At 38.0% G+C, this 14,128-nt stretch overlaps 2 protein-coding genes across 2 annotated transcripts; both read left to right on the top strand.

Moving 5' to 3' along the window:
• Positions 1–439: 439 nt before the first annotated feature.
• On the top strand, positions 440–4,848 carry zmp:0000001127 (interleukin-12 subunit alpha). Its single transcript, XM_066680182.1, has 7 exons — positions 440–567; positions 2,158–2,309; positions 2,570–2,656; positions 3,433–3,474; positions 3,567–3,689; positions 4,182–4,223; positions 4,556–4,848. Exons 1-7 carry the CDS (start codon positions 546–548, stop codon positions 4,688–4,690), a joined length of 603 nt encoding a protein of 200 aa, XP_066536279.1. The 5' UTR covers positions 440–545; the 3' UTR covers positions 4,691–4,848.
• A 1,113-nt stretch (positions 4,849–5,961) lies between these two features.
• txndc12 (thioredoxin domain containing 12 (endoplasmic reticulum)) lies at positions 5,962–13,418 on the top strand. Its single transcript, XM_066681313.1, has 7 exons — positions 5,962–6,145; positions 7,291–7,351; positions 7,672–7,724; positions 8,199–8,272; positions 8,593–8,662; positions 10,651–10,734; positions 12,486–13,418. The coding sequence occupies exons 1-7, from the start codon at positions 6,049–6,051 to the stop codon at positions 12,563–12,565; spliced, it is 519 nt and encodes a 172-aa protein (XP_066537410.1). The 5' UTR covers positions 5,962–6,048; the 3' UTR covers positions 12,566–13,418.
• Positions 13,419–14,128: the final 710 nt, after the last annotated feature.

Here is a 14,128-nt window from a genome sequence, read left to right as displayed (position 1 = left end):
GCTCCAGACCCACCATGACCCTGAACTGGATAAACGCTTACTAACAATGAATTAATTGATAAATTGAATTTGAATAATGAATGAATGAATAATGAATTTGTATTGCCCTGTGATCTTTGGGACTCTAATCAAACAGAAGGATGGATAAAGGTAATATCAACATAAACACATCCTAAGGATTAACTTGAAAAGACCTAATTCCTGAAAAGAGTCTCAAACGCAATGCAAACACAAACCCATGATAGAAGATATCTGAGAGGACGCTTCTTGCAGAGAACTGTAAAAGAGGAAACAGCAGAAGCCTTCACTACAATATGTGAAGTTTGTTTGTGTAAAAGTGAAACGTGTGTTAATTCCCATTGTTTGCACAGCTGTAGCACATCTGGTCATTCTGTGGAAATTTTAACAAATATCTTTTGTTTACTCGGGTTTCATGTGTAGTGACGGACAGCTGTGGGTGGGGGAAGTCCACTGGTGGAGGGTATTTAAATCCAATAGGTCCAAGTGTGGTATGAAGTATTTGGGACACGACACATTCTGCAGCCATGTTGACCACTGTGTATCACTGTAAGTAATAGCTCTGCAGTTTTCTCACTTTTCTTCTCTATATTCTCTATTAACTCTCTTAAAATCTTGTTTTTGTTTTCAGTTTAAAACTATTTGAATTAATGACATTACTAACACCAAAGTCCAGGACACCAATGCAACAAGGAAACTGAACAGTACAGCTGCAATGATTATTTAATCAGACACAATTTGTTGAGGGCCATGGCCATAATTTAGTGGGGTTAAAGTATGTTTTAGGTTACAGCCAAATTAATGTAGAATTTATTTGTGCTTTTGTTCAGGTATTTTATTCAATCTGCTGTTAAGACATAATTTATTTGGATTAGCACTGGATTCAAACAGATATTATTTAGGGCATCAGTTGGGTTCAGACAGAGTTTATTTAGGCTAGCACTGGGTTCAGAAAGATTTTTTTAAATGTAGCATTGAGTTAAGACAGATATTAGTTTAGCTAGCTTTTGGGTTCAGGTAGAATTTATTTAGCATTGGGTTTAGACTGAATTTAAGTCATGTGACATTAGTTGTGTTGTAAGTGCATTCAGACAGAATGTAGCTATTTTAGCTCTATATTCTTTCATTCATTCATTGTCTGTAACCACTTAGGCTAGCATGGATTTAAACAGAATGTAAGCTAGCAATGAGTTCATGTGACATTAGTTGGTTTGTAGTTGGATTCAGACAGAATGTATTTATTTTAGCTCTGAATTCTGATGGGTTTTTTTAGGCTAGCATCAGTTTAGACAGAATTTAAAGTAGTGCTGTGTTGACAGAGTTTTTATAAGCTAGCATTGGGTTCAGACAGAGTTTAGTTAAGCTAATATCAGATTTAGCCAGAATTTTGTTGGGACTTGATAAGATTGAGACAAAATCTACACTCTCAGGACAAAAAGGTAAGGTAGAGTACATTATTAGTCACTAAAGGTACAGGCAGTGTAAATGTACCTTTAAAGGTACAACAGTGGTGTTGTAAAAAAAGTCCTGTTTTATTCCCTAAAGGTACATTACATTCCCTTCTCCAGAACGAGAGATGAATATTTGTATGATTTCATTACAGAACTGTGTAAAATAAAATAATGATGAAATGGGGTGTATGAATCAACACTGTTTTAAAATCTATAATTAATATAGGAGAGGCACGGTGGGGCAACAGGTAGTCTAGCAGTCACACAGCTCCAGGGTCCTGGAGGTGGTGGGTTCGAGACTGTGTCCGCGTGGGTTTCCTCTGGGTGCTCTGGTTTCCTTCCATAGTCCAATAACACACGTTGGTGGGTGGATTGGCGACTCAAAAGTGTCTGTAGGTGTGAGTGTGTGAGTGAAGGTGTGAGTGTGTGTGTTGCCCTGTGAAGGACTGGCGCCCCCTCCAGGGTGTGTTCCCACCTTGTGCCCAATGATTCCAGGTAGGCTCTGGACCCACCGCAACCCTGAACTTGATAAGCGCTTACAGATAATGAATGAATAATTAATATAGATAAATAAGTTACATATGTGTTCCCCAACTAAAGGTACAGAAATGTACCACCACAGAGTCACTTTCTTGTTAAATTCAGTTAAACTGTAAATGCTTGAGTTGAGTTTGTTGTTTGTTTGCAGGCTCTCTCCTCCTGCTCCTGTCCTCCTCTTTATGTCAGCTGAGTGATTCAGGTCCAGTGGGAGCTCAAGCCTCGTCTCTGTATATTAATGGAGACACATGCAAACGTCTTGCTCGTGTTCTCCTCCGGAATGTGACGTCTACACTTGCAATGGTACGGCTGAGGTTACATTTCTATTAAAAATAAATTGTGAGGGGCTGCTGCAAGGTTCTATCATCAGGAGATTGTGAGTTTGATTATTGATTATATAGCTATCTGTAAACTGGGAGTCAAAGAAAGTGTTATTGCGCTCAGTCTCTTTGTGAGGAATCTAACAAGTGGACCATAACTAAAGTTTGGGAGGCAATAGGGTCATTACAAAACAATGTGTGTCTGATGAAATGAAGTGTAGTGATGTTGGTGTGTGTGTGCAGGATCATCTCTTCAGAGGCTTGGACTGTACGGAGCAGACAGCTGAGCTGCACCTCAGGACAAAAACACTGACCGTGTGTGCTCCACCGGTGAGAAAAACATACCATCAGCAATGTTCTTTTGTGTAATTTGAGCTGAATATTAAAAACGAATATTTGCCATGCTATGCCTGAATCTGTGTCCTCTTCACTATTTAATGCACTATTTTGGGATTCTGCCATTTTGTAGTGGTGTCTGAAAACAGTGCACTCAAACAATCCCAAAATGTAGTGTACATCAGTGCATAGCAGACACATAATACACAGAGATGTTTGGTTAAACACAGGCGTGAGGTAGTGTTCCCTGAATTCAGGTCAATATAATAGTGCACTATATAGTGAGGAGTGTAGGGAATAGTGAATATTGATTTTAAATAAGCTAAAAAGTTCCTATGGCTTTAAAGGTCAATTAAAAGAGATGGAGGTGGACTGGCAACTCAAAAGTGTCCATAGGTGTGAGTGTGTGTGTGTGTATGTGTCACCCTGTAAAGGACTGGTGCCCCCTCCAGTGTGTGTTCCCGCTTTGCGCCCAGCTCCGGACCCACCACGACCCTAAACTGGATAAGGGGTACAGACAATGAATGAATGAAAGAGATGGAGTCTGGTATTGTGTGGATGGAAATAGCTGCTAAAATTGACCCATTTCCCAATAAGGACTTAGTTTACATCCTTTTTGGATCCAGGCGAGGGTGCACATGTGGCTGTGAACTAATTAAATGATGATCTAGGGGTCCAAGCTCTAGAGTGACTATGAAATGCCTATGAATAAACACAGAAGACCACAGAGTTTGAACTACCACTAATTCTCTCTGCTCCTCACCCAACAGCACACGCAGTGCTCAGACGGTGGAGACGTCACATTCGATCAGGTGAACTATTTTAGTCGGATTTGATATGATTCAGGTTTAACTTGACGCCTCCTGTCCCTCAGGAAATGAAACTGTGATTCTGTCCCCTGCAGGATGAGTGTTTCCAGAGTGTTGTGGAGGATCTGAGGCAGTACAGAGCCACATTTAAATCTTACAGTGACAGAGACAACATCATAGAACAGTCAGTGATCAGGAGCATCGAAAACCTCATGCAGGTATAATATTAACCTAGATATTAACTTCAACAGAGGTGTGTTCCCTTGTTTCGGGAAGGTAGGAAGGTTTTAGAGGGGGTGTTCCCATATTTTGTTTTTGTTTTGGATTTTTTTTGTGTGTGTGTATTAGTGGGTTTAAGACTTAAGAGGGTGTTTTCCCTTGTTTCGGGTGGGTTTTTACGGGTTTAGAGGTGATGTCCCCTTGTTTCGTGTGGGTTTTAAGGGTTTAGAGGGGGTGTTCCCTGGTTTGGGTCAGGTTTAAGAGTTTAGGGGGTGTTCTCCTGGTTGGGGCGTTACAGTATAAATATGCCTCAATGTGTTGCTGGGAAAGGACCACATAATAAATGATCTGTGGTGCTGTGGTGGTCCCTTTACATTAATGGAGGGGGTGGGGCAGATAAAGAGATGCAGGGGACCTTTAGAGTTAATGTTTTTGAGAAAATGATCAGTGGATGTCATCTAAAGACCCTGTCCTTTGTTTTGTGTCAACAGATGTGCTTCTCTGATGCAAAACTGGATGGCTCTCAGCCTCTGGTAAGACCTATTTACTAGTCATAAACATATTCCCTTAAAAGTGTAATCAGTTACTTTCTCCAGTCATCCTTCTTTTATAATAGCTGTTTTGAAACACCCATTATACTGACACCTAGTGGCCTGTATGGGTCAGAGATTGTGTACTGAACCCATTTAAAACATGACCACCCCTGTGTGAGAGACCCCACTCCATGTGGCATAATCTGGTTCATTCAGAGACTGCATTAAGAAGTACAAATCATGTTATTTGCTTCTCTTGTGGTATAAATAACTGATCGCTCCTTTAATGGATGGATTTATTTTAATTATACATATTCTGACATTGTTTACAGGTTTCTATGGGACATGAAAACTCTTTTGAGGGAAGGCTGAAGCTGTGTAAAGTCCTGAAGGCCTTTCAGATTCGCCTCATCACCATCAACAGAGTGGTCAACCACATCCTGACCATAGCTCCAGGACAGTTTTAGATGTTGTTGTTTACAAGACTGGGGTTTTTGTCATTTTGACAAGTCGGAGTAAGCCTAATTCTTATAGGTTTTTATAATATAGCGTTTACATTATTTAACTTATGGCTACAGCAATTTATGGTATTTAAACCTATTTATTTATTATTTTTATTAGTAAATTATTTGATGTTCTGAACGATGAACTGAGATTCATTTTTGTAATGCTCAGATGCCAAGTACCCAGTGTGTACCAAGTCTTTTGTCTTTACAAGAATAAAAAACACATTGCAAACACCTCAGCAAAGTTGTAAAACTCTTTATAATCTTCAGACTGAGATTAAGTACATTTCCACAGAGAAAGAGAGAGGGTGGGACAGAGGAAAAGGGAGATGGAGAAAGATAGGGAGCGAGAGAGAGAGAGAGAGCAAAATGAGAGGTGTTGTAAGAGACACAGGGAAAAAACATGTGGGAGACAGAAAGTGAAGGATGAGAGGAAATGGGGTGGAGGAAGTTATCGAAAGGGAGTGAGGGATGGGTAGATAGTTGGAGAAAGGGAAGAAGAAAATGAGGAAAAGAGAGGGAAAGAGGGAAGGTAAACAAGAGTTCAGGACCCTGGAGAGCAGCTGTACGGTTCTTTCTTAGTGTTTAAAAGTTTAATTTGAGTTCATGTTTAAGGATTTTTTTTTCTATAAGAAAATATTTTTTGATCATTTCATGTTCTATGTCTGTGTTGCCATATATCCTGTGATCATTGTTTTTGCCCAATGCAAACTATTTTTATACTATTTATCCTGTTTCCTTAAGTTATAATGTCAATGGTAATTAAGTATATGTAAGAAATATTTTAATTGAATTCAAGTTTTTATATATGATTTATTCATATTTTGTTACTGTGTCATCCTGATGAGTGTTGCAGTGGGTCTATAGCCCAAGACAAGAACACACTTGGGAATGGCACCAATCCATCACTCACTCACCTAGTCACTTACACCTGTGTACAACTTCACAACCTACCATTATGTGGGAGTGAGGCAAAGCACCTGGAGGAAACCCACATAGACACACGGAGAACACCACAGACAGACAGCTGTTTTATAATGCCATTTTATTCTCAAAACTTTATTTTGGAAATGCATATTAAAATATACTTGGTGTATTAACATGTCCCCATAAAAATTGGTTTACATATAAAGTATTTCCATAGAATGTTTTATATATAAAAAATATATATATTATATAAATATATATATATTTATATGCCGTTGTTCTTCACTTTCTGATTGGGGGTTTGTTGTGGACCTGGCAACCCAATCCTATTCCATAATTCACTGCAGTGAGTTCGTTTCCTCGTTCAAATCTGAAGAAACGCCGGTGAAATAATGCAATCCGTTTATTTCAGCGTCGCCTTGGTTTCTTTCGTGCTCTTCTTCATTTCTACGCGTTTTCATGAGGTTTCCGCAGAGGGAAATGGAAGAGGTAACGTTTACGAAGTAGATAAAAATGGTTGTGAGTCATTTGTTCCGGTGTTTAGCGAGTTAGCCGCCGGTTTTCGCCAGCTTCTATAGAATTTTCCATTCCACCTTAAATGGTGCATCCGTTACGTTCTGGCACCACATTCCCCAGAACGTAACAGCTGCACCATTTAAGGTGGAACGGAAAATTCCAGTGAGAATTGGCGAACATTGAAACAATTTCTGCTTCTAGCTACGTTGATTAACAGACGCTTAAACACCTTTTTATACATTAATGGTAAACTCTAAACTGACATCCGAGTAATAAATATCAAAATAAACGGAATAATTTAATTGTCTGTCGCCGCCGCGAAAAATAAAAAGCTAATGGCTGCCTACTTTATGTTCACACAGCTGGGTTGTTCACTTTTTCCTAAATGTTTTTATTCTCTATTTATAATAAATTATTATACTGTCATTATATATTTCTAGTAATATTATTTTTTTCTTGAATACTCATAACCACAGTGCCCCACTGTTAAAAGAAACAAGCCAAACTATAGACTGTAAATGTAAAAAGGCACAAAATCGAGAGTTAATATAGATACATAATCTAAAAAAAAATAACGTGTAATTGCACACAAGTTGTGTGTATTGTTGTTGTTTTAATAGAAAATGAGTGAATGTCTTAAATATGGCACTTTTTAAAACAATTTGACCAAAGTTACTATTTGCATTAACTCTATTAGGTCTAAAGTGGGCCATAATTTTTGCATATGCCACATTTATATGGATAGCAATGCAGCATATAATTGTGCAGATTTTAATATACTATAAAACTATCAAATGTGGCATGTGCAAAGTTTATAGTTTTATGGAAAATTAAATTCTGCAAATACATTAAAAAGGACACTTGCCCAGGGCTGCATAAACTCTTAAATTTAACTGAAGTACCAGAGACAAATATGCATTAAATATTTAAAAAGCTGTTGAAAACAAGAAATATGTTTTTGTTAGCTTCTTGAAATGGTATAACTGTAACTCATTTTGTTGCTCTGTATGCTATAGAAATGATCTGAGCTAACTTTGTTTTTTTTATTTAGGGATTTGTTCCTAAACTATCAATTCCTAATATTTTAATTTCTTCCTTTTGACCGGATGTTTTTATAGGATTTGGAGACCACATCCACTGGAGAAGTCTGGAGGATGGGAAGAAAGAGGCTGAAGCAAGGTAGCAGTCAGTTCTACTTAATAGAGCCAAACAGTCTGGTTCACCATAGGGATTTATTTAAATAAAATGTGATTCCACCCAAACCTACTCTTCAGAGGAGCATTTCACACCTAAGCCACAGTGAATGAATCTCAAAAACTGAATTAAGAGGAATATTAAATACATTCAGAGAGATTCTGCTAGAATTTGATGTTATTAGAAATCTGTCAGAATGTATTCTCTTGTTTAAAGAGGAGGCAGAGTTTGTGCAGTTGTTGTTCTTAATATTTTAAGTGTTGTTGGATCTGAAGTAACTTTGGGTTGAACTTTCTGTCCTGCAGTGGACTGCCTGTTATGGTCATCATCCACAAGACCTGGTGTGGGGCCTGTAAAGGTATGCTGTCTTGTAAGCTAGGTTTAATTAAAGTGTGGTATTTAAAGTGTGGTGTTGATCCCAGATCCATCAAGGGCTATGTTCACATTACCAGGCTGAAATGACTCAAATATGACTTTCAGGGCAGTGTGAACATGTCAAATCTGATCTTTTCAAATCAGATTTGAGTCACTTTCATGTGTGATCTTAAATCAGATACATATCCAGTTTGTGGACATGATTTACACTAGATTTGGTCTTTAATATAAATGAAATGTATGGACTTTTAAGGTTTTTGTTTTTTAAACTTCAGCAGTAATAATAAGGCTCAGTTACTGTGGTTGCCAGTTTTTTCCATCATCAGATAGCTGCATGCTTAAATGAAGAAAGTAGTGTGAAAAGCCTTGAGTTCCCTTGGAGATGAATGCAGCATTACAATTGCATTAATAAATTGCACCAATTTCATACAATTCTCCCCAATTTGTATCCTCCAAGCACTAAAGCCCAAGTTTGCAGAATCTAAGGAGATCTCAGAGCTGGCTCACAACTTCGTCATGGTGAACCTTGAGGTGAGGAATTTGTCTCCACTGCTTTTGTAGCATTTAAATTTCCACCTATGAGATATTACTCCTTCACAGAAGCTTATAGAAAATAACAATAATGTTGGTCATGTTGGGTTTCTTTAACAAAGACGTCAGAGTGAAAAGGACTGTCTAGAGCTATTGTGCTGTAAGGAGTGTCAGAAAGAAAAGAATACTAAGGATATCACACAAACAGACAAAGAGAAACATACCTAGGATATCACAGAAGATTCTGAGAAAAAGAGAATGTAATAAATACGAAACTTGAATGGTGCTTTCTTTTTTTAAATATGGAATTTTGTTTACAGGACGGAGAGGAGCCAAAAGATGATGCCTTCAGCCCAGATGGAGGTTATATTCCCAGAATACTCTTCCTGGGTAAGAAACTACTTAGCCAAGATTTTTTTCAAATACAGCCTGTGATTTGAGCCAACAGCCATTGTTGTTTTTTCCTTGTCATGATATGAATATGCAGCAGCTGTTCACACTGTGTCAAATTGTCATGACCTTTCATGTCAATAAGCAGCATTCATAGTTAAGGCTTAAAGAGTGAGATTCACATTAAACTGTGAATTGAAAGCAAGGATTTATTGTCATCTGAGTTAAATGGTAAATGTACTTCACTGGTAATTTAGTTGTGTTAATCAAGTACATCACAGAGCAGTCTGAGCCTAAATCAAGATGTACTGGAAAGCGATGGAGAGTTATGTTTTTCAGTCGGCCCTCCTCAACTGCCGGAAATTGGTTCCAAGATCTTCCGATGCTCAATCACTTATATAAAATGGTGACATTTTGCACACAATTTGGGCATATACTCCTGTGCAGTGTAGATCAACTGGTCATCCCTAACACAATGGAAACACAGTGAATAGTTGTTGTTCTGCACAGAAACAAATGGCTCACCTTTGGTTGGAGAGAGACTGAGGATGTGTGAAATGGTGGGACACCACAGCAGGATGTGCTGCACATCATTTTTTTTTTCAGGAAATAAGCATAGCTCTCAGTGCCACAAAATCTAGCTTTGCTTTTTGGAAATGTATGTGTGTACACTAGAGGTGGGCGATATGACCCTGAAATTATATCACAATATTTCAGGGTATTTTGGTGATAATGATATTCTTGGCAACATTGCAATAAACATTGAAAAATACTTTTATTAATTTCAAGAACACACTATTGCATGAAAATATGATATATAAACATGAATTATATTAAATTGAGTATGATTTATATATATATATATATATATATATATATATATATATATATATATATATATATATATATATATATAATATGATAATGTTAAAGTAGGGCTGGGCAATTAATCGAAATCAACATTCAGAACGTCTGTATCGATTATTCTTATTCTTTTATGTCCCCAGTGTATATTCATGTACTGTAAAACCATGCCACCAAGCTGTAGTCACGTGATTCTGCCCCCATCTGCTACATGGAGGAGAACCTAAACGCAGAGGCCCACGGAGCGTCTCGAGCAGCTCGTACCAAAGTAAAACACAGCGTCTGTGGTTTAGACGTGCTGTGTTTTGACTTTAATTAAGACGACACTGAGTCAAATGTAAACGCTGAGGGGGAAAAAAAACTGTTTCAGCCAAAGCATTATCATATACCAAATATAAACAGAAAACGAGAGGAACAAGCTCCTGGTGACATTAGAAAAAATATTCCAGCTTTAACACTGGAGCATATTTACAGTACAGGCCTCATCACTGAACTATGAGGGTCATAAATACAAAAACAAAATAATAATTCATTAATCGTAATCGTGGTAAAACATACAATTAATCCATGATATTGATTTGTGCTCATTTCGCCCAGCACTATATTAAAGCCTTCTTGCATTTCTAACATAATACAATGGTTTATTGTACATCTTATATTTTGTAACCAAACCACTTTTCACTGTACTTCACTTTGCCTAAATGACTTGTAATGTAACTCATGTAGAATGAAATGCAAAAAACACATTTGCCAGATTAATAATGTAAATGTAAATGCATGTGGAAAACCTCAAAGATGTTTAGTTTTTGCCTCCAGTCAGAGCTGCAAGAACAAGACAGAAGGCAGTAGATTAGTTCATCTCAGGTAAGCCAGGCTTAACTTTGGACTTTAGTGAACTGGCCAACTGTAGAATACCCCTACAGGACTTCAAAGCCATAAAGTTCACTGTGGCCTTGTATATTTGGCTTTGGAAAAAGGTCACCCTGTTCCACTCTTGCGTAATTACAAAGTAATATTTTCAGAAACCAGTAAGCTACTCTCTCATGCTTTTCCAGGGTGAAGACCCATGAAGATCAGAAACATGAGTGGTGATCTAATAGTGATCCTTTTGTTTTCCCTCGTAGATCCCAGCGGTAAAGTCCGTCCTGAGATCACAAACAAGAATGGGAACCCAAACTACAAGTTTTTCTACAGTAACGCTGATCAAGGTGAGTCTGCGGAGAGAAATTTCAACCAGGCTTTTAGCACCAAGTTTGTGAAATGAACAACACACAAGGGTTAATTCTCTGCACGTGCAGGGTTTAAAATATCAGCCAAGGTTCTGCTTTCAGACTTAGGCTACCCTTTTCATTGGTGTTTTCCTTTTGCCCATGTTAAAAAAAAAAAAAAAAAAACTGAATCTCATACACTTTCAGTTTTTATTTGTTTATTCAATGGATTCAGAGCCAGACCAAATCCCTGAACGGTAAAATGAAACATGACGGTGTTAAACAGGACTTGAGAAGGCAGGTTACTAGTGATTCAACAACATATTTGGCTTATATTTCATAATGATGTCTCAAAACAGTCAACTGCTTTGTGCATGTGAACCTTACAGTAGAAATGGTCTAAACCACTGGTTCACAGCCCGGGGGGTGCACAGAATTTGGCAAATACAATTTGTATATGTTAATTACAATTAAAACAAACACAAGATGGTCAAATCTATTTTTTTCTTTTTTCAAAATTTATTTGAATCTGACACTAAAGAGGTGAAGATAAAACGTTATCAGTGGGTTTAAACAGCGAGTCTGGGTTCCTAAAAGAAAAAACAGTCTATCTTTAAAAGAGAACACACCATAATTTTAGCCAGATTTAGGGCTGGACAATACAGCCACAATTTATATCACGATATATTTCTAAATTTCAGTCGATACAATATAATCCCGATATTGATATAAACAACATAAAAGCCACAGAAAAACGGCCAAGAACAAACAGGAAACATGACATCACCTTCAAACCCAAACTTCTTGGCTTTATCAATATTAATAGTTTTAAACTAACTATAAAATTGAGTGCAGGGAACTGGGCAGTGCCGTTTAATGAATGTCAATCAGTGACAATAAATAACGTAAATATTGTAAATTGAAGATGTGTTTAAAAATCATATTGTTATTGAAACATTTTATATTGCTATTATATATTGATATAGAATTGTCCAGCTCTATTCAGAGTACATATTTGGCAAGTAAGAGTTATAATTGTTGTTCAGTCAGAACAGTCACTTTTCCTGTTCAAAATTATAGTTAGTGATACTAACAAGGGGAAAGAAAAACATTCATTCATATGAATCTGCTTGTATTTATATACACACACAAATATTAATATGTAAATGCAGAGGGAGTGGGCGGGGCTCAGCTTTTCTTAAACACTTGTGGGTATTTGTAAGGAACAAAGGTTGGGAACCACTGATCTAAACAGACTTGTTTTATTTTATTGGAAGTTCTTCTGAAAAGAGCCAGTCGACTCTCTCTGGCTAAAGGTGTATCTGTGCCTCAGAGGCAGATATAGACGACTCATCTCTTTGTGCCTTATTGATTTATTTTATTATTATTATTTTTTTGTGCCTTAAGTCCAAAAGAAACTATGTCAGTGAAGGAAATATAGAAACAGCCATAAAAAGCAGGTGTGGTGAGACCTTTGCCCTCTTACTGTACAGATATTAACATATCTACGAGACTGTGCAAAAGTATTAGACACCTGAGAGAAATTGAGATTTAAAAAGATATTTATCTGAGCAGTAAGAAGTGATTTGCTCAAGCCCCATGCTTATTAAGATCAAATATTTTAAATAATAATAATAATCGTATGTGCCTAGCTGTAGGTGCCCTGTCTGGAATGTGTTCCTGCCATGAGTACCAAGCCCAAATGACCCTCTCTGTCCTGCCCCCCACCCCTTCTCTCTCTCTGTCTGCAGTTGTGGCAAGTATGAAGGAGGCTCAGGAGAAACTGACTGGAGATGCGTTCAGAAAGGCTCACGCTGGTGACGAGCTGTGAGAAACCACTTCACTACATCACCTTCAAACCACTTTTTGCACTGGGGCCAGCCCACACCTCAACTCCGCATTTCACTTCATACGAGTTATTACAGAACCCTCTGAAACCAGGGGAATTCTCACTTCATCCACGTTTAGTTTCCTTTTTATTTTTTTTCACCAGCTGTTTGTAAAAAAAAATGGCATTGATCGAACCAAAGCCAAATCTTTAGCCGTCCATTATTTATGGTGCTACTGTTTTTTTTTTGGTTTTTTTTAATTTCTCGTCCGACCTGGGCTTTATGCTGAGTTTGTTTATTAAACTTTCCTCTAAACATTCAGTTGAGCTCAGAGCAATACGTTTGCATAAAGCCCTCCTCCTGCATCTTCAAAAGGCGCTTTGCGATTTCGAGAAAGCTGACAGAATAACACTGAATACACTTGAGACGACGACGACGAAACCGTCATCACGTGCTTCCAAGCTCCATCTCGTGCTGCAAAACGACAACAGTGGCCAGCCACATGATCAAAGGGCCTTAGACTCTTCCCCCAAAGTATGACAAGCTTAATTTTGTATTTCTCCCAATTACAGTCCTAAAACGATGAGATTATTATAACGAGTATATTTCTAATCCTGCCAAAAACTTGTGTAACGTAGTCCGCTGTATATGAGTTTGCCTCTGGTTTTATATGACTTCAGATTTTTACTCTAGAAAATGCATGTGAAAGGAAATAGAGGGCCAGTGATAAACTGGTGTTTAAAACGTTTTCTAAAGAGGGAATAAACTGAGTAAAAATGTCTTTGCCATACTGTGTTTTTTACATGTATGTTTATGGCCAAGTGTTCAATTAAAGTCGGTACTTGATTAAGTTTCTCTCATCTTTGGCTCAAGTCGAGGAGTAGATGAATGTGAAATGGTTCTTAACGAAACTCAAATCTGGTCGTTCTGTTTTCCATCTGTCACCCTCTGCAAACCCACGCCAGCCTTCTGGGTTGTTATTTGGGATGTTGATGATTATAAAATAGCAGTAAATCTGTTTTCTATGAATACTGTTATGGCCTTTATGCAGCTCTCTGACATTATCATAGTTTTTCAACATTTGTTTAAGGTCTAAACTGTATCTCAGACTCTTAAACAATGTGAAAACCTCAGATGTCTGGTTCCTGTCACCACCATTGTGGATGGAAAATACTTGACATAACAAAATTAATGATATTCTAGGTTTTGTACTCGCACAGCTCCAGGGACCTGGAGGTTGTGGGTTTGAGTCCAGCTCCCGGTGACTGGCTGTGAGGAGTTTGGTGTGTTCTCCCCGTGTCAACATGGGTTTCCTCCGGGTGACTGTCTGTGTGGAGTATGGTGTTTTCTCCCTGTGTCCACGAGGGTTTCCTCCGGGTGACTGTGAGTGTGGTGTGTTCTCCCTATGTCTGTGTGGGTTTCCTCTGGGTACTCCGGTTTCCTCCCACAGTCCAAAAACGCACGTTGGTAGGTGAATTGGTGATTAAAAAGTGTGTGTGTGTGTGTGTGTGTCGCCCTGTGAAGGACTGGCACCCCCTTCAGGGTGTGTTCCTGCTTTGCGTCCA

Source organism: Hoplias malabaricus, chromosome 9, assembly GCF_029633855.1.
Source record: "Hoplias malabaricus isolate fHopMal1 chromosome 9, fHopMal1.hap1, whole genome shotgun sequence".
NCBI lineage: Eukaryota > Metazoa > Chordata > Actinopteri > Characiformes > Erythrinidae > Hoplias > Hoplias malabaricus.
The sequence above is the reverse complement of the archived record's forward strand: the minus strand, read 5'-3'. Positions and strand labels throughout refer to the sequence as shown.